Raw genomic sequence first — 21,448 nt, 5'->3', positions numbered from 1 at the left:
AGAAAGCTCAGCAGGTTGGTGCAGGCTATCCTCTGCATGGGGCAGCGAGAAGGCACCTCCTCTCGTGGGCTGTGATGTACCTGACTACCTGGTGGCAGACGCTCACCTGCACCACCAGCCTTTCGTTCTGCTGAATCCACCTGCGTGTAGGCTTACACCTCGCAGATTCGCACGGGGCTGATGTTACAGGGGCCTGTGACACAAGCATTGCCTACAGGCTCGCTGCCTCACCAGAACTCACAATTAATTCCCTTCCAGGGCACAGCTCGCAGAGGGCTGGCTGAGCTCCAGACACCCTCCCGAAGCCCGGGTACAGTCTGTCCCGGGCTCAGCCCTCCCTCGGCTTCCTGCCTTTTATCCTTCCTCGCAGAAGTCGGACTGCCTGTTCGCTTCCACGCACAAATACACTCGAGGGGTAATTAGCGCCAAAGGAGGACTTTGAGTGATCAAAGCGCTTTACAAACACTAATCAAAGCGGACGCCACCTGGCCGGCCTATCTGCTGCATGGAGGAGAAAGCCAAGACAGAAAGGCGGCCACCAAAAACCTCAGAGCAAAACACAGAACTCAAGAGTTATTTGCAACTCTGCAGTCGTCAGTCAGGTCACATGGCTCTCCTCTCTTAATATTTACAACTGTATTTCCAGCCTAGCTCTAAAATTACTAACGTAAGATGAGGAAAGAACAAGTTAGTGAGCCAATCTGTTAAACTGCCCTGCACTGAGTTTTGGGGCTATAATCTCCATCTTCATTTGGACTGCCCTGTCCAGAGGGCTGCAGTCTCCTGTAGCTTTATGGCACTGCTAAGCTTGTTCTTTTATTCTGTAAAACTCCAGTTTTACTCCAGTAAAACACTCTATAAATATGATGTATCGTGGTCCACATCAAAAAAACTCTTCCAAGAAGGAAGAGCAGAGAAGGAAAGAAACTGAAACCTTGTTAAGAACAACACAGTCTGAAAAACACAAAAATAGTAACTTGTAACACAGACTTTGTAGGCAAGGGAGGCCTAATAAACTGCACTGGGATTTTGTTGCTATGATGTTCCTTTACAGCTTCCCAGAGGGGGGAAAAACGGCTCGACGCTTTGGTAACTGCTAACTCATCACAAGCAGTGACCCAGATTTTATTTTTTCCAACTCGCTCTTATTTGAGGTTGTGAGAACAGGCACTTTTTGCCAGTTCTGCCTGCAAACCACAATACACACTGACAGTTTGGTCCAGAGGCTTAATAGCACCTCAGAAACCTCCCAATAAATTTTACTGAGCTCTGAAACACTTCTCAAGGTACGTTATTGTGATGAGAACAAGAAATAAAGCAGTATGCATCATTTCACATGGATAAGCAAGCAATGCCAAGGACAAAGACAAGCTACTGACTGTTCTTCAAACGTACTTGTGCCCTTCAGCAGTTGCATGACGGACGTGTCCTAACCTGGGACTGTGACACCCCCTGAAAATGTGATCCCTAAGGGATGTCTGACCTACACGATCCCTCCTTTACAGAAGTTTTAAAAGGTTAAAAAAGGGGGTTGATCTTTCTTAACTTCAGGTTGTTCCAAAGTTCAAGATTTCTTTCTCTAAAACCCACACAAAGAGGGAAGACTATGAAGAAGGTTTTTTCAAAGAAAGTTTTTTGTTTTAATGAAATATAGAGTTTCAAGCCCGTAAAAATTATCTGGAAAAAAGAAAAAAGGGCTATACTAGGTGTTGCCTTCCACACGAATTAACATCTTCTGATACTTTGAGCTGAATGAACTGGTGAATAATCAATAAAAATACTAAAGGGAACAGGAATGAGCACAACAAGAGTAACACACACAGTCTTATTGCACAATACAGTTTACACATGATTGATCATTAAGCTTATTTTTCACCAAGTCTGTAGACAGCGGCTATCGCTACCCCATGAGGAACTTCCCAGATGTATGACACAAGCAACACTCTACAAACAGCAGACTCAAAAATTTGAAGTGCTGTAAAGGAAAAGATAAAATATCACCCTAAGGGAAACTAAATAAATGCACTTGGTCATACTTAAAACATCATCAGGTACTTTGCTAGAAAGAAATGTACAATTATCGCCTCAAATATCAATACAGAGAATTCCTTCCAGTAACTATGGTAATGAAAAACAAGTAAGGAACAGGGAGTAATTCAGATGAAAATGCCTTCACATCTAATAAAAAGTAGTTAAAAACTCTGTGAAAGTGTATAGGAAAAAAAAAATTATGAAGGATATTGCATATTAGCCAAGCAGAGCTACGTCTGAATTTGTGAGTTCTGTAATTAAATACCATAATATTCTTAGAACAAAGGAATGTCATTTTGAAGGACGCATGTGATTTTGCCACAGCACCTGTGTCACTGAGTTTTCCGGCTGCACCTTTTCAGTCCAGTTCCACAGTCCTTAGTCCAAAGAACTGAGACTCATCATAGCAACTGCTTTCAGAGCCATATGGGTGATGCAGAGTGCAGACGATCAATAATATCATAATTGGGATCTAAACTTACAGGAATGAAGATTTGTATTAACGTAGGGGAAAAAAGCTGAAAATTAAAAAAGAAAAAATTCGAAACCTACTGTAAGAATATCCTAGAGAAGAGAACAATCAGCTCTTATTCGTACCTCTGGAATAGTTTTAAGCTGTGTGGTGAAAAAGGATTGCTGCTGCAAGCCAGGCATCCAAGGCACCGCCTGCAGCCCTCAGCATAAAGCCTCTGTGTCCCAGGGAAAGGTGCTCTCTGACATTTTCAGCATAAAATGGGATGTAAGAGAAAGGGGAGATAAAAGCATAATCCTCTTTGAATGAATGCAACTGAGCAAGCACGGGCAGTTCTGGGAAACCCAGCCTCTATCCACCATAGCTCGGTTGGGTGACTTTTACATCGAGCTGTCACAAGCAAACAAAGCTGCTGCATCTTCTGATCGCTGGGAAAATATATTCTACTTCAGTAAGAGAAGTATTCAAAGAAAACCCCCATATATTCCATTTACTATGTTTGCACCTCTTTGAAGCATTCATGAAGAAAAATAACAGAGGAGGCATGCAATGTAACCTTGATTTATGCAACTGTAAAGAGCTGGGTAGTAAAGAGCTCATGAGTTATCACTCACACCTATCACTGGCAGCATTAATTGCCTGGTGATGGAAATCCTAGTGGACCCTAATTGCCGAGTAGCCCTCTCAGAGGAAACTGAGAATTTGTGAATTCGTGTTATTTTTCATCTCCCTACAGAAAATCAGTAGTCTGAAGAACCGGACAAAGCTGGTAACTGAACCACCTACCCCCGTCCCTCACTAGAGTGCCAGTGTTTATTCACAACACTTCACACTCAGAAGATCTAGTTCCCCTTCTTCGATGCCAAAATAAATACCAAAAGGAGCCACAGCATGTTTAGAAATTCATCACTTTCTCGCTATTGGCCACTATCCAGAAAGAGCTTATTTGAGGAGGCCATTCATCAGTCTTCAGATTTGAAGGAACACCATAGCTGTACAGAAATAGGGCAGCTTTGAGATTCAGGGTATTAGTGCTTCTCCAGTGGCACACAGCCCACTGTGCTCCCAGTGCAAGTCAGGAAAGCAAAGGAAAGGCAAATGGACGTCTCATTTACTAAGTTCTTGTTTTAGTACAGCTAGGAGCTGGGAGGAAAACACGAGAATGTGAAAGAAGTCTCTTTTACAGAAGCATGTCAGTGATTTTGATTCAATTAAAATATTAGGAAACATTCACTTTCTTTAGTCATTAAAATAGCAGGAAAGTATTTTAATTCTTTGCAAGAAGTTCCAAGGCTCTGTCCCAGCAAAACAGTATGCTTCCTATTTAATGCTAGTACAGTACACCCTAGTCGGTATAACCTATGTAACGTACCGCTTTAGATGGACACTAAAAATCTGTCTTCCGGGTTTCTGAAATATATTCACTCTTAAGGAAATTTCAAAATGCTTTTGGGACAGTTTTATAATTGTGTTTTTCTCTCATATTCCAACATAGTAATACTGCCTTCCACAGCAAGATTACTTTATGTCTACTGAATACATACGAAACACTCTTATTGCAATATTCCATGTGATGTAAAACTGAGCATGAGTCTGAAGGCCTAATACTCAAATGAAACATTTTCACCAATTGAAAATATTCTCTAAAATGCTCACATTTTAGCAAATATAAATTATTGAACAGTCAAATTTTAGCCATAAATTATTTAAGGAAGTCATATTTGCAAGCCACAAAAGCACCAAAGTCTCAAAATGCTAGCAGATAAATAATGAATATCTAACGAGAGGTCCTTGGAACTGAAAAAAAACCCAGTCAGAACTCTGTCACAGCTAGGTTAGTTTGCAAGTCGGAAAATACATTTCAGAAGAATTCAAAATAGGCGACAGATCTTTTTAAACTGTCCAAAAGCAAAACCTCAGAATTACAATTTCAAAGAGCCTTTCTCCTTTAAGTAACAAGTCAAGATGGAAATATTTGGAGACCAGAAATTGCAGCTGAAAACCAAATAGAGGTCAGAATTCAACAAACAGCTCAAAAGAGACACAGAGAAGTCAAAACACGAAGCAAAAAAGAGAAAGTTTTTTTTTTTGAAAAGCAGGAAACTGTGGAGAGTGGAAGAAAACAAGAAATGACCATGAAGTGTTTTGAATACTGTAGTGTTGCTTCTTGTTGGTACTTGATGCAGCTTTCCCAAGAGCTGCTGAGAAGTGACTGCACGTGCTGACTCTAACTGTAAAACAACACAAGATACCACGAAGACAACTAAATCTTCATCGTCAAACATCATCCGCAACAAAAGTTGTGCCAACGTAGGCAGGAAACGATGACTGTTTATCTAACAGTGCCTGTTGCTCAGCCACTGCCCTTCCCAGATGGAAGTACCACATCCAGCTCCGCGCCGGCAAGGAGACGTGCTCTGGCAACAAGACCCGAGGCATTTACAACGAAGACGAAACCATCCAGGTGCTGTAAGGCTGGGCTGAGGATTGGGCGGTCATAACGTGGTTTGCATCACGTTCATCTCATTTCCAAGCAACAGATTCACGGAGTATTCATGCTGTGACAATAAACGTTTACTCAGAGGGCATTTTTATGATCAGTATGGGAAGGAATATGTCTTCACCCACTGGAACCGGGTTCACCTAAAGAATCAGGTCCCAGGTCATTGATTACTTTGGGCAACAGGCAAAAAAGGTTTGCGCAAAGTCAAAATTTTCAGGAGAATGACTAGAAAATAGAAATCTAAAGGGACGAGACTGTTTTTTAACGGTAGGTAAGTTTTATGAATGGCTCCTGACTGACCCTGCCTGAACGGCTTATTTTTCTAAACAGGAATCAGTGTTTTCTCTACAAAATCATAGTTCCCTGCCGTTATAAACTACCAGAACAACAAGAATTTGTTCGGTTTTGAGCATTTGCCTCACTTTCTAAGTACAAGCTATTTATAGTGGTTTGCAGAGACAAAAGTCATGATTTTGTCATAATCAATGAATATCACAGCAGTGTGACCTCCACGCTGTCCTACAGAAACAGACCTCTGTCCCTGCCGTGTCGAGACCTGAAGCATCCACAAAAGGTGAGGTTGCTTGCGGCGGCATCCCAGCCGCAACCGTGCCTCCAGTAGCACAAATGAGAAAACAACAGGCTATACATAACCAACCTACAGCTCTTGTTTAATCCAGGATCGTGGAACTTCAAAATGGGTATTTTTAAGGTGTAATTCCTGTCAGATATCTTTTAATGTGCTATTCCTCATTAGTAGTTGTTATATTAAATAAAGCTCACACTGAAATTTAAGGCATAGAACCTGAAAAGGAATTTTTTAGCCTATTTAGCGATCATCTAACTAGATGATATACTAGTTTTCATATACCATCTTTCTAATTTAAAACCAGGCTGCTTTAAAACCCATCCTCCTTTCTGGTGGGCAGCTTATTTTGTATACAGACAGAAAAGCATTACATTTTTTTTTCTTCTTCCATGATTCATTACCAAAAGCTGTTTAAAAAAATAACGCTCCTCCCCTGAACACTAAGCTATCTTATTACCTGTATTCTACTAGTTACCCAGTATTTCTTAACTACAGAAGTCCTTAAAATTCAAAGTATGATGTCTTATTTCAAAATACTGACTTTTCTCCACTTTGGAAGGTACTTGGGCTTTATGTGCTAGGTAGTAGGAAGTTTGGGGTTTGTTTCAAACAACATCTCATTGTCATTTAGCGAGCAAGAGCTTTGTTTACTACAGCTTTCTGCGTGAAACACTTTCCTCAACCTTGATGCCTACTGATCCTCTACGTTCTCCCAAATCCTCCTGATAAAAAGTGTGATGCAGCCGCTGTAATTGATTAGTACCATCCAAAGAAGACTTATGCGTGGAGAGAAGATCTATGACACTGCCAACTCTTGCATTATTTTCTTGACGTGCCTAAGGTAAATGATTACTGCACTAAAGCCTCAATGTAAACAAAAGTACCTAGCTCTTAAAGAAGCAAGAAAAAAGAGCATGAAAATGCCAACAGACTATACCACAAAAGCTAAAGACAGTAGAATGCAAACGAAACCAGGTGGTTTTTTAGATTTAAATTATTTCTATCTTACAGTCTGTTTCTCGTACTTTGTGGTTGCAAATACAAATCTGCCAGGATCAAGATCTACCGGTTTTTATGCTGACGGCCCAAGACTCTAGAGTACTGTAGAAAGAGGACTGCAGTGTTGTGATGCTGCAAGAATCCAGTTGGAGGTTTTTTTGTGATTAATGAGGATAACTTCAATTAAACTTGAAATTAAAAGCAGTAAATGACACTTGGTATTGAAAGGGTAAAAAAATGGCAACAAGCAACATCAAACAAATAGAAAGAAAAGAGGACTTGGCTTTTAACCACCATGAAAGTACTCATTTGTCAGAAGAAAATGTAACTTCATAACTCATTCTATCCCTAAAAATGCTATCAAAGTGGATTCCATCTAACTGTACAGCACAATTACTTCACAGATTCTTTACTTCAAAGGAATTGAGATAATTTCAAAATCTCATGTATCCCAGTGACCAACCTTTCTGAGAAAAGCCTGTCTTTCCGAGAACCTCTGCCTGTCTTTTCCAGAAAGGGCTGCAGAAATCTGCACACCTTTCCTACCCTCACATAACAGCACAATAAAGTAACAGGGGTATGAAGCTCATTACTATCATGGAAACAAAGGAAACAGTAGAACAGAAGGAAATGTTATGAAGCACAGTCAGAGCAGCTTGTCACAGGCGGCACCATGAGTAGCAGGTGACCCACGTATGTCTTTGAAGCCTGCCGTTTTGGAGGTTTTGTGAAAGGAATAACACTGACTCATCACTGCACTGGAAGTGGGAATGAGGAACGAGTTAATGACGATAGGATGTCAGTCTCATCACTTACAGACAGAAAGCTTTCGTCTGCCCCTGTGGCGCATGTGTCCGGGGGCTGCGGCAGCTAGCGGCGTAACTCACCTGTTTTCCTCCTCCAGGTCCGCGAGGATTCTCTCCAGTTCCCCTCTTTCCTCGCTTTCCAGAGAAATCAGGATCTGGGCAGGGCTCCGGGGCTGGCTCAGGGGTGACTCCTGGTTCAGACTTTGGCAGTAGTGCTGGATTAACAAGTGTTCATCGTCGCTGGAAAACAGGGGAGGATAAAACAGGCTGTTCCCTTCCTCATTTTTCACTTCGCAGTGAATATGAGGAGATGATTCACTCCCAGTTTCTCTTTTCTTACAAAGAGATTTGCTGAACTCTTCGCAACGAATGGCAGAGCAATGTACCTTAAAGCAAAATCTGGCAAACTGTTTCACTTTGTCTCTGATAATTTTTCTTCTCTGCAGAATCCACCTCTCTTCCCCTCTGCTTCTCAGATACTTAAAGCCGAGTTTTGCCACAGCTGACAACCTCAGCTTTCCTCTTTTGCCTAACTGTAATTAGGAATTTGCTTGAGAAAAACGGCCATCTGCTGCTGCCTGATCTGTGTTGCACAAGGGTCGTTCAAGCAAAGGCAAGGCATTTATTTTTACACCTACAAACTCTCCTTATGTAATAAAGGTGTCCTCTATTTATCTATTTTCCTCTATAAAATTGTAAATGGGGTGAAATTAAAAAATATTGACAATTTAATGAAATCACGCTATTTTTCATGGAGGTGTTTTTTTATTTTTTTTAATTACAAGTGATGTACACCATCAGAATACAAATATATTCTATTTAATAAACATGATCTCTTCCTTTATTTCTATTGCTCCTGAAGCTGTCCAGCTTTGAAACAGAAATATCTCTGGAAAAGAAAAACAAATCCAGTTCTGAAGATCTTGGACACCTCCCAGAATTAATGGGTGTTTTAGGTGCTAAGGAGATGCACCCAGGCCCTAAGCTATGCAGCTAACTCCAGCAGTAACTGTGAGAAACCATGGAAAGTTTCTCTTGACACAAGTCAAAGACAAGAAAAAGACAACACTGCTGTTGGGAATCTTGTTTTTCTGGTAGCGCTTACTTATAACAAAATAATTCAGTCTAGGGTTTTTTCTGTTACGTTTGTAATCCAGAATTTAACAGGTATTTTGAATAGCTGTTTTGTTCAAAAATTAGAATTTTCCTTCTTTCCATTTTGTTCCTGAAAATGTTAATGATGCCATTTTATAGACTGCAGGAGTGCTAAAGCAATGTAGAGCACATGAACATTAGTTCATAATATTAATTTTTCACAACCGGCATCCTTTCCTTTTTCTAAGCAAAATTTTAAAGGCTTGCCAGTTCCTAAATTTATACTTTTCATGAAACACTTCAACTGTGATTTCTTTCAAACAACTGTTTTTCATCTACAAATACCCTTATGCATCTTAGGTGATTTTAAGATAATTAAGAGTGTAAAAGTGACATAACTATTGCAATATAATGTGACTTTGAAAGACATACTCTTTTTGCGTGATTCTCAGCCTGTACATATTTTGTATATATAATTGCAATGACACTATGTATCAAAATATTTTGTGGTATATACACACATTATCTCTTTACTTCCTTCCTTTGTTGTCTCCGTCTATCGCTCTAACTGCAATTATAAGCCCAGTAACCCAAAACTGGTAAGAATGTCAACAAATAATACTTAAGTGTAACCTGACAAACGAAACTGAAAAGAATTACAGTTGCGAATTCATGGTGAGCTTTGATTTTCCTGCACTTGGTATCTGGATCATATTTCTTCCAAAATTCAGAATGTACAGATTTATTCTGATTTTAATAGTACAAACTGAGTCACAAACTGCATAGTCAGTGGTTAACTTATTAACTGAATCATATTAACACAACTTTAATTAACCAAAGAATGAATTGAACAGTAAGATCAAAGTGTAACACAAAAGATACTGCTTTCATATGATTTTGTGACTGAGAACACTGAAATATTTCAGTCGAGACAACAGGCAATTGCATCTATTGTAGCATTCCTACTATCCATAACAATACAAAATTAACATACAACTTGGAAACGGTTTTCATTAATTGCGTGAAACTACGCTGACATTGTGTATGTACTAGTTTTGAGGTGTAATTTTAACTTTCTCCTTTTTGAACTAATGTATTAAAACAATGCACTTGGTTGTACAGGGGATTTTCTTTCAATGTTGGTAGGTAACAAATCCTATGAAGAAGAAGCAGCTCAACATGAGCCGGCAATGTGCGCTGGCAGCCCAGAAAGCCAACTGTATCCTGGGCTGCATCCAAAGAAGCGTGGCCAGCAGGTCAAGGGAAGTGATTCTGCCCCTCTACTCTGCTCTCGTGAGACCCCACCTGGAATACTGCTTTCAGCTCTGGAGTCCCCAGCACAAGAAGGACATGGAGCTGCTGGAGTGAGTCCAAAGGAGGGACACGAAGATGATCTGAGGGCTGGAGCACCTCTGCTATGAAGACAGGCTGAGAGAGTCGGGACTGTTCAGCCTGGAGAAGAGAAGGCTCTGGGCTGATCTTATTGCAGTCTTCCAGTACTTAAAGGGGGCCTACAGGAAAGCTGGAGAGGGACTTTTTACAAGGGTGTGTAGTGATAGGACAAGGGATAATGGCTTTAAAGTGAAAGAGGGAAGATTTAGATTACATGTAAGGAAGAAATTTTTCACTCAGAGGGTGGTGAGGCACTGGAACAGGTTGCCCAAAGAAGTTGTGGATGCCCCATCCCTGGAGGTGTTCAAGGCCAGGGTGGATGAGGCTTTGGGCAACCTGGTATAGTGGAGGGTTTCCCTGCCCATGGCAGGGAGGTTGGAACTAGGTGATCTTTGAGGTCCCTTCCAACCCAAACCATTCTATGATTCTATGATTCTATTAAGTCAAAAAAGAAACTACTTCAAAACAAAGAAACAGCTTTGTTACTATCTAATAGCATCTTCGCAGGCTCATGACCAATGTTATGAAATACTAATGAGTTGGAATCTCAGTTTAAGTGAATGAAAACTAGCCAGAGTACTGTGCTTTAAAGGAACATACAACTTCAATAAAAAGAAGATACTGTCTGAATTTTAAGAAAAATCCACCCCTTAAACTATGGTAAGAATGAGGTTCTGTAGAATAGAAAAAAAACACTTTGAGAAAAGTTGAAATTTAATCTTTTTCATATTTGATTGATTTAGAATCCGTGCTATGGCTTCTCCTATACAGTTAATTGCCTAAGACCAAATTTTCAAGCAAGTTACATATGTCTATCCTGCTTTCAGAAACATTACTCACAGTTAGTTTTCTAGTTCTATGTCCTTTCATTCAGAGAATAAAAAAGATCAAGAAAAGTATGAGAGAGGACAAATATATTATCATGTCAGAAAACCACAAAAAGGTCTCGGTGTGACATTAGATTGAATTACTTTTTTGAAATTAAAACTTTTATTTATGACTTTACAGTTAAAGTAGTACCATGAACGCTTGCCAGTGTTCTGTCCAGCTTCAGGTTTACTACAACTGATATTTCATGGTGAGGATCAGTCCCTCCTGGCTTACACTTGCAATGTATTTCAGGTATTTGTAAACCAGAGATTTCCCTTTAGCCCCACTAACCTTTTCAACGGCACTTTGCCCACACCATTTTCTAGCTTACAGCAATTTAACCTTTTTGTCTTTGTCCTTAAAACACATCAGATGGTGATCGTTTTTTCCAAGTAATATGGGAACTCTTTGCTGAACAAATCAGTAATGTTTTGGAAGAAATCAGTAATTTTAATTTTGAAAGTATCAATCATCTGTTGTATAAATTTGGTATTAAGCTACAAGCCTTAAATTTAGACACTATGATACAAACTGAAAGGACACGAGTTCATCATGAAATTAAACCAGATGTGGTACATGGTTACGCAAATTCAGCACTACAGAATTTCAGTACAAGTTATTAACCTTCACAAGAAAACACATGTTGAAAATATTAAAACAGCCTACTTACATGCTCTCATTAGGTGAAATACTGTCATTTAGATAAGAACCATTGGTGTTCTCCATTTCTGCTAGCCTGTGGAAAAATAAACACCACTTATTAAAATCAATTATGTTTTCCAGAAACTTTATTTGCTCTAACATTCCTGAAAGAATTAAAGAATGTGATGTTTTTGATGATTTAGAGAATTTGAAACTCGAATTAATTTACACTCTCTGTTGATTATCAAAAGGTTCTGCAATAAGCTATCGCAAAATATTGTTTATTTGTTACAATGACCTGGCTAAACTCACTTCTACGTTTTCAGCCCTTTCTCTGAGGTTATATTTCAGTCCTCATGATTAATTAATTCCACAATCAAAGACAGACCTTAAGATGCCAGGGGATTACACAAATTGCTTTGTACCTGGCAATGTCATCATCAGAACTGTAACGATCAGTTATTTCTCATTGTTTTTCAACACTCAGCCTCCTGCATAATTCAGAAATATCTTTCCTGATCAAATGATTTTGGGGAGAGAAAGAGGAGGTTGGAATAACTATTTTTCATTACTTCAACCCTAGTAAATTTGCTCGTCTGATGCAAAAATGTATTATTTTCATATTTGTGCAATTAACCCACTTTTTGATTCTTAAGAGCAGTATGAAAGCAGACAAGTGAACTAAAGCAGTGATGCATCACTATTTTAATCCTCCAAATCAAGGAAAAACTCCTGTTTGTGGTATTCCACAAGGTGAATCACTTAACATTAAAATGGCACTCGAGATTCATGTAGAGTTTGGAGGCTTCTGCTCTTCTGATTTGTATGATTTCACCAGGGTCCATATTAAAAACAAAACCCTATGTAGAATCATAGAATGGTGTGGGTTGGAAGGGACCTTTAAAAATCATCTAGACCAACCCCATCCTGTAGTGAGCAGGAACACCTACAACTAGATCAGGTTGCTCAGAGACGCATCCAGCCTGATCTTGAAGGTCTCCAGGGATGGGGCATCTACCACCTCTCTGGGCAACCTGTTCCAGTGTTTCACCACCCTCATTGTAAAAAATGTCTTCCTTCTATCTAGTCTGAATCTACCCTCTTTCAGTTTAAAACCATTACCCCTTGTCCTATTGCAACAGGCCCTGCTGAAAAGTCGGTAATCTGAGCGCACAGCTTAACGAAGACCCCCCAGGATCTAAAGACCACTTCTGACCATATAGGTGCGGTGGCATGCACGTTAGTTGACAGGCTGGTTACAGCGGTAACCATGGGTGATGCTCTACATCCCAGAGCCTGGAAAGCAAAACCCCAAACCCTATGTTTCTTTAAGAAGTGCTTAGGTAGCAGCTAGCCTTTGGCTTTTTTTTTTTTTTAAATGATTGTTTAGAGAAAGATCTGCCTAATGTCCATCTGGTCTCATACCTGCTAGCATAATGTTCAATGCGTGAATGAGTATCATCATGTGAAAGCTGAGGGGACGAGGCAGGCCTATAAGGCAGAAAACACTGATTAATCACAAACAATACCCCTTTAAAAGTAAAAAGACACTTAGCTATGCCTATACCCTCACACCTCTACGCCTTATGCTTACGCTATGTTTGATAAACAGCAAGTTACAACTCCAGGCGCTGTGCGTGCCTCCTCAAGCCGTCGGGGCAACGTTTTATAGTACCACACCAGGGATTTTGATCATTTTGCAATCCACCTGTTGCAATGACTCTTCTTCACACCAGTTCCCGAAGAACCCTTTTCCAAAGGATTTATAGAAGAGCATTCATCCCGGTTTTCCCTTCACACCTGCCTCGTCCGTTGGTAATTCTGTTTCACAGGCAGCCCTGCTCTGGCTGCGAAAGCCCTGATGGGAACCTCTCCTCTGCCTCCCGCCCTGCTCCAGTGCCTGCTTCCAGCACGTCCCACTCAAAGGAGTCTTTAAGGACTACTGCACGAGCAACTAGAAATAAATACAAGAAACAAAAAATGTCTGAAACGAGCCTTTAATAACACACTGCAGACACTGATGATTTTGCCTAGCCTCTTTCCAGAGTTGCAATCTGAAATGTAGGTCAGGAGGAGACTGTCAACTATCTTGGGTTTTCCGCCTGACACAGCAGATGGTATGAGATCCTCTTCACTTTTTTGTTGATGAAAACAATTAATGAGACTTTTCACAACAATTAGAGTATTGTTTCTTACAGCCTCAACTCTGGAAAATATCACCACTGAATTACGTTGCCTATGCAGTTCAGAGAGCACCCTTTGCTGCCGTCTGGGATTTTGCCAATCTACATGTATCAGGAGATGCCGGAATAACAAAAAGTAACGCAGCTTTCCACATCGTACAGCAATCTCATAGCTAAATAGATAAATTTCAACTTCTCTTTATTCCATGTCTGCTGACTCTCCTTCTGGAACTCCTGACTGAGGAAGAACTTTCTCCTCATTTTAAATTGTTGGATACTGTGGCTCAGGCTGGGTCTGCCCAATGGGGATTGCACTACATCGCAATAGCAGGTAAGTTTCGTATTTACTGGTTATAAACCAAAACTGTAATAATCTTGCAGTTCATAATGCTCTGGAGTTATAAGTTTGATAATCCTGCAGTACATCTACTAGATTTGTCACCTTCCAGTTTTCTAATCACCCTGCAAAGGGCTCTATAAAATTAGGATTCTTCTGAATTCATAGAGCTGTGTGCTGGATACACAAAATTCATCATCATTAGGTCTCTTCTCACAGAATAGTATTGTTTTTCTCTTTACGACATTACAGGTCAAGTGTCACGTATCTCATTTTGTCTGAAATGAGCTTTGGCTTCCGACTGTACTTTCACCCATCACATGTTCAAACATTACCACAGCACACCAGAGGATAAATACTTAGTTCACAGAGTTCCTCAGTACAGCGGAGATTCATGATGGGCAATTGCTTCTCTGCAACTTGATATCCTATTTTGTGTAAGAACATCTACGCTGAAGGGAAGGGAGGGGAAAAGGATGCAATTTATCTAGAGCAGTGGATTATGGAGCAACATAATATCAGTTTTCTGATAAACTGATTCTATCCCCATTTTTTTTATTTGTTTGACATACAGTAGATGTTAAGCTGGTCTAAGCTGGTACTATCAATGAAAGAAGTCTGTCTTTCAAGGCACACACACATGTTGCTGTTAATACTTGTGCGTAGACTAGGAAAGCTCTGTTAACAGTAGCTTTAGTTTTGAGCTGGATCATTCTCCTAGTCCCTCTTACCCTGGCACTGCACATGTATCAGTACAAAGGAAAGGACAGCTCCTGGTTGGGACCAACTGGGCACTGAAAAGAAGTGACGTCCCTTTTGGCAGCAGTGCAAGCCAAAAGATGGGCCTGACTGCATGATCGCATACTTGTTTTACCTTCAGAAGTGTGCAAGGTGTGTGATATATACATATTTTAAAGACAGCAGAGTGCTGTGTAACTTGTTGGAGCTGCTTCTGTCTCTCCGTCAACAACAGGCAGGGGATGAGGCTACACGTCCAGGTTTGTCTCCTCTTCAGAACATACTGCAATGGAGATCTACCTCAAACAGCTTTTAAGTTTGCTTGAGAAAGCAGACCCATTGAGAAGCATTGCAGTCTTTGTGTTGAATTTAGCTTCTCAGAGATACTCTTTTGCCAGTATCCAAGCCAGCCTGAGAACGACTGTGCTGCATGGCAGGCTGTTGTGTAGACATACCCTTAGATGACCATCTGTGCCAGAGCTCACTGTCCTTCCTTTCTGAGTGCACATACTCAGTCCACCTAATCGGTTTGAACAGTCAACAAGAAGGCTGAGTGACACAGCCAATATTTAGCCAAGATAACCATCCCTTCTACAAGGGCTCCACAGCTGCACTGCTCAAACTGGGGTCTGCGGGAACAGCCTGAGGAATTCCAGTCAAGACAAGTGGTGATTGAGTGGCAAATACCACCTCCTGCAACTCCCTGCACCCTCGGAGACCTGGCTGGCAGGACGAGGGCACTTTTCATGCTGTTCAGCATTTCAGTTGATGCTTCTTTAAAGTTTAGAATCAAGTAAATTCTATTTGTGCCACTGACAGCCCACAGTCCAAGTAAAATGACACAAACTCTCACAAAAAGTGTGAGCTGTCTCTTTAATGCCTGGTAAGCAGATTATCTGTGTAAAATACTGGATAATATACAGTCAGAATCACTAATTTCTAGCAGAAAATATATACATATGTATTCATGAACAGATCCATGTATACCACATGTTGATGTCAGGATAGCCCTAGCGTTGCTGAACACTGCCAGGTTATGCTTTTCTGGAGTACTTTGAAGATAGCAGAAAACTGGCACAAAAGCACTAGGAAAAGGTAAGATCTTAGAAAACATGGGAAAGTTTTATGATAACCAGAATAAGAGGTTTGACTGCTGAAGTTGGAATCAACCCTGCAACTGAGAAACAGCTTTTAACCTGGGTACCTCAGTAACTTGTGTTTTAAGCCCGATGGTCTAGCATGAAGGAAAGGAAAAAGGTTAGCAGAAGAAAATAAAGAGTAATTCTTTCCAGCCACTATCCCTTTCTTAATTTTCTGCTTTCTTGTCAGACCAGATGAAATGATTGTGCTCAGGAAGATACCTGAGTAGGTCTGATAAAAGGTGCAACCTCTCCGTACAAATCCTGCTTCTCAGTATTTCTCAAGTTTTCTTAAGTAGTACATGTGAGTTAAACTCCCTGTAGCATACGACAGCAAATCTCTGGTGTGAAGCATACCATGTAGGCATACCGTGCTGTTATTACTGTAAGTAACTAGAATTAAGCATGTTACAGCAGCTTAATTTCATGTTATGTTACACACAGCAAGAGCACTGCATGTTATCTAAGCTTTCTTTAAATGTTACTTTTAACTTTTCAATTATTCTAAAGGGCAAGAAGTCTAGATCCATAGTTGAACATACAGTATGCTGCAATCATCCCCAGACGCATTTATAAATGGAAGTGTATCCTAAAGTTCCAAGCCTCTCATTTCAGTCTGCCTCCGGCCTTTTAGTGTTTCCTATCAGTGAATCCTCAATCATACGAAGCCTGCAGTACTAGATGTGTTTTTTGGTTGCTTAAATTTCCTAGAAGTAGAGCACTTCCCTTGACTTCCCATCGGTTTGTGCTCCAAATGAAAATTACAAATCAATATTCCAATATATACATTTCACTATTGTTTATTCTATCAAAAAATTCAATGAAGGTGCAAGCCATATACATTTCACCATATAGAAATATATAAAATTCTATTTATTAGTTTCTCATTAGTTATCGATATGTGAATTAAAAATAATCCTAATTTAACATTATTCTAAATTCATCCATGTAACACTAGTAGTAGCAAATGCCACAATGTTAAGTATATATATATATCTTTAGTTTATGCTGAGGATATTACTACAACAGTAAGACAATGCACGTGCAGGAATGGTGCAAGAATGAAAATCCATTTCATAGCTGAAAAATCCTGCTTTTTTAACTTCTGAAAAAAATACAGTAAACATTTCCCCATTTCAACCTGCCTTCACAAATCTTACTGTATCAAAAGACTGTAATAAAATATCCAGTGAGCTTTGGATTAATTGGGGCACACGAGTGTGCGAGTGTGCACGGTTGCGCGTAAAACCAAATTATAGCTTTATCTACAAAACAATGTCATTCCTGGAACTGAATTAAATTCGTCAAGTTCAATTTCTATCTTTCAAAAAGCATTTAGTATACATTTAGAGGATCGACAGTTATTCAGGAACACAGGCTTTTAAATGACAAACTCTCATAAGCATTAGTAGGACTGCACCAAAATCCCTGTTAATTCTATGAAAATACATACTCCAGAAAGAGTATACAGTACACAATCCATGATTGCTGGGAATTCCTGGATTTGTCCAATTCTACTCATTTGGGATTAAAACATTCCTTCAGAGAGTGCACCAAAGAAAATAATCTTAAAGAAAGAAGGAAATGAACTTATGCAAAACTAAACAAAGAAACAAACAAAAAAAGTGAGGGAACGCAGCAGCAGTAGCAGCAGCAGCACACTTCAGCAAAAGTACTCACGCAGAATCTACTGGCCAGAAGTTGATCAGAGTAACAGGACTGCAAGACAAAAAATGAGGAGGTGAAGAGAGAGGCAGAAGAAACTCAGCAGCAAAATAATTACAGAAAGGTTTAAAAAAAAAAATCACAACAACTAAAAAACAGAAATCCAACAGACCAACATGAATGACTGTGAAGAGCAACTAACCAAAAAGTGAGAAAAAATTGAAATCTAAAATTAAAAAAGAGAGAAAAAGAGAGAGAGCGATAACAAGCTGTGTGCAATTGCCATTAAACTGATGAAACTTGTAAAAAAAAACCAAAGGGATGTGGGTTAACTCATTGATTTCTCCATGTGCATCATTATTGCGTTTTTTTCCCCCATAAAGACATCAAAGCCATTTAATAAGACTAAATTTATAGGGTAAGAAAAGAAGAAATCAGCTGGGAAGCTTGCAAACACAGTAGCCTAATTAAAAAAATAAAACCACAGAAAGATACCCATTTGGAAGAAAATAAAAATTTAATGAAGAGATCATTAGTCTCCAAATTGCCATATCAAACTTTGAAGTTTATAAGGCTGTCAGTAAGACGGTAAGTATTTTTCTGTTACTAACTGAAGCTGAAGTTCCTGTATAAGAACAGGTGAAAACAGATAAAGGCAATGGCAATTGGAATCCCAGCTTGTGTTTTCCTGCCAGCCGAGGTTAACAGAAATGGAAGAAATAAAGAGGCTTTATGCATTTAGGAAGTGAAGGGAGTTGGCACCAGCTGGGGAGCTCAAAGAGCATACCAAATGAATTGCTACTCAGACCCGTTAGAGCTACTCACGTTTCCATGTTGTCTCCCTCCAAGACAGTTTGCACAGGCAGGTAGCCCATTCGTGGGTGCTTTGCAAAATATCTTTTTGTTCGAAATTTGTTTTTCAGTACCTTGGCAAAGTCACGGACGTCTTCTCCTGAAGTTGTCTGAAAGCCACAAATCACAATGAAGTCATCTTTCGTGAGGTTATTACGGTTTTTGTTGCCTCTTCCTTTGCTGGGTCACTTGGAAGAACTGTGGCCACACCAAGCAGAGCTGCCAACCGCTTGACCTCCGGAACCGCACATTTTATTTATTTACCACCGTCACCTTATGATGTACTACACAGCAACACTGCTAGTGGGAAGGAAGGAGGAAAAAGGGGAAGCTCCAAAACCCCCTGGCGGGCTCATGCCTCATCTCAGGTGATCTCAAGAGGACAAGCAATAATTAGACAAGAATTTGTCATTTCCTCATCTGGCTTGGGGCACTCTCTGTCTGCTGTTTGTTCAGCAGTAGATGGCTGTAATGGAGGATATACAGTCGGTCCGTGTCTCCAGCTAGCTGCTTCACTGGCTGGATCCTGACTCTTACCACACGCCCATCATCTACATCTCATGGACTTGTCAGTCCACGAAAGTCAGACCCGTACTCTCAGTAAGTTTTCTTTCCAGTTTCCCTTCTCAGCCTCCTCTGCCATTAATATTTTGATCAAAGAGCAACAAAAAGCAGGTGAGAGCTGCTGAAAGCTCTTAGATCAGTTATTTCTTCCTGCGACTGTTTAATCTGAAGCTAGCAGGCATTTAAGATCAATATCCTGAGGAGAGCACAATTTGCACAAAGTTTTCTACTCTGTTGCCTGCGGTCGGCTTCCTTGCTGCTGTAGAGACCAGCAGAGGAGCACAAAGTGGAATTAGTCTCCTAAAGACAAGAATGAGCCAGGAAGAGTTCAAAGGATGTCTGCTGGGAAGATGCAAGACTTCTTGCAAGCCTGATTAAGAGTCAGACGATTTTCTGAAGAATTTTAATGGAAGACTTCAGTTACTTTAGTCAGGCTGCACTCCCTCCGCTGCACCTCGCAGAGACACTCGACCCTGAAATATTTCTCTTCTTTAGTAAATTAAGTTCTTCCTGACCCACATAACGATATTGCTTCTCCAGTATATCTAATTTGAAGGAAAGAAATAAGGGAAAAATTAATCTTTCTGACATTTTTTAATGAGTGCTATGCCTTCTATTTAGAGAGGTGCTGGGACCTCTCCATCAAGCCAACCTTCACAGAGCTGCTGAAACACAGATGTATGTCTTTTTAACAATTGCCTGGGTAGAAAAATTAAGGATGCTCTGAAAAATAAACTGCAGAAAGACTGAAATGCATTAACAGAAAGGACAAATATTATCCCTGCACTGATGACACCACAAAACCTACAAGCTTCATGTAAAGTTGGAAAGTGTTTGGCTCTCTCTCTGGTCGTTCTGTCTGGTAGGAAAATTCAGTGCGAGCAATGAGTGGCAGAGAAGTGACAAGGCAGAACCTACAAGCCAGTACAGCAGCATTTCTATTTTCAAGAAACGGAGATAATGCTTGGTAATATTAAGTATCACTTCCTCAATACATCAAAAGTAAAGATTTTGGGGAAGAGAGGGATTAAGTATGCCCAGACCACCCGGAGGAATCCGGAAAGGGGATTTACTGCGGTGGCCTCACACACCCCGGCAGGAGGGAATTCCCTCTGCTGAATGCCATCTGCAACGCCTGCTGGGAGAGCTCCTAACCAGGTCAGCATCAGGAGAGCACACAGAGCACATCAGCTGGGAACAGAGAAAAACTTTCAATATTTTGTCCTGGTACAAATGGATTAAGCACAGCTTTCTGTCCAGCTTGTTCACCTGTGTCATTTACAACCATTTATTCCTGCCTTGTCTATTTTCAATGTTGTGAAGGCTTCCCGTTGCGTTTGACTGTAATTTGGATTAAGTGTTTTCAGGTCTGATTAACCATAAAACATTCTTTGCTTTGGCCTTCCTGGGACTGTTATCCCGCCTGGCTCCCCTGAACCTTCTGCATGACAACCAAACAGTAAAACGGTGTGTTTGCACAGAAGCATCCCAATCTAGCTGGTAGCACAAAAATCCCAGGCAAAAAAAATATGTCTTCTAGTGACAACTAGAAGCATCAGGCACCTCTCGTATGACCCAACTGCTATTTTAAAAATGTTGAAGGAGCACAAGAAAGACACACAAAAAAAAAAAGTGGTTATTATGTGGACAAGATGACAAACTGAGGCTATTTTCAGCCAAACTTTCTGATTTACTCCACAGATGTTTTATGACACATAATTTTCACAGTAAAATAATTCAAAATAAAATTCTCAGCAGAACTGGTTTACGAGGAAGGAACAGTGGAGTTTCAGCATCCCAGCTCTCTTAAATCAAAGCAATACATAGGCAGCTGGGACAATCATGTTCCAAAACTATTCTGAAACCAAAATTATTTCTTAAGAAATAGTTCTTCTTGTTCACATAAAAAAAACTCTACCACTACCTGACTTTTCCCGGTTTGGTTTAAGAAAGTGCCTTGCCACACCCTCACCCCAGACCTCAGCCCTGACTGTAAACACTAGCTGTAGACAGGTACCTCAGTTTGACTCACGTCCTTCTAACAAGGTGGTTTTTACACTGGTGTGTCACTGTTTGTTAAAACCAAACAGAAAAATGATCCTACACTTAAATCCCAGTCTAGAAGTTGTCTTCTACGCTTTATTTGAAACCTCTTAAAAAAAGTCACCTCTCTTTGAAGAATAAGTAGAGCTGTGTTGCTTTCAGGAACAACTGTTGCAATTTTTCTGCCTAAATGAAAATCAGGGAACTGCCTTCCCCTTATTCTGCCTCAGACTTTGGCGGGAGAGCAAAAGTTATGACATCCCTCAGATACTTAGCATGAGTTCTCAAATCTCCCCTAAGCAGAATTAAAGATTGCAGTGCTCCAAAATTTCCTAGAAGTAAGAGGAAGGAGGCATAAATATATCAAAACACTCCATTGTGCACATCTAGCTCGTGCAGAGATATATCAAAGAAGGCATCGCATGTCTTCTGTCTGCCAAAATGCATTTTAAGGTGAGAGATTTGTCTGGAGGAAGAGGAAAAAATGCTCTGCCACCTGCAAACCCCTTTTGATTCATTTAGAAAACA

The 21,448-nt window shown here is 40.2% G+C and overlaps 1 protein-coding gene across 6 annotated transcripts in view; it reads right to left on the bottom strand.

The window, feature by feature from the left end:
• DMD (dystrophin) overlaps window positions 1-21,448 on the bottom strand; it is a 1,192,425-nt gene that overhangs the window by 19,635 nt on the left and 1,151,342 nt on the right. For 3 of the 6 annotated variants that reach the window (XM_086608718.1, XM_086608727.1, XM_086608752.1), the window contains 5 exons: window positions 18,287-18,423; window positions 17,477-17,515; window positions 12,825-12,890; window positions 11,428-11,493; window positions 7,482-7,640 (listed from right to left, as the gene is read on the bottom strand). In XM_086608718.1, the coding sequence (XP_086464844.1) occupies window positions 7,482-7,640; window positions 11,428-11,493; window positions 12,825-12,890; window positions 17,477-17,515; window positions 18,287-18,423 (467 nt within the window). The remainder of the gene's footprint in view (window positions 1-7,481; window positions 7,641-11,427; window positions 11,494-12,824; window positions 12,891-17,476; window positions 17,516-18,286; window positions 18,424-21,448) is intronic. The other 3 variants (XM_086608735.1, XM_086608760.1, XM_086608742.1) reach the window with 2 other exon arrangements.

Source organism: Tauraco erythrolophus, chromosome 1 (assembly GCF_009769465.1).
Source record: "Tauraco erythrolophus isolate bTauEry1 chromosome 1, bTauEry1.pri, whole genome shotgun sequence".
Taxonomy (NCBI): Eukaryota; Metazoa; Chordata; class Aves; order Musophagiformes; family Musophagidae; genus Tauraco; species Tauraco erythrolophus.
The sequence above is the reverse complement of the archived record's forward strand: the minus strand, read 5'-3'. Positions and strand labels throughout refer to the sequence as shown.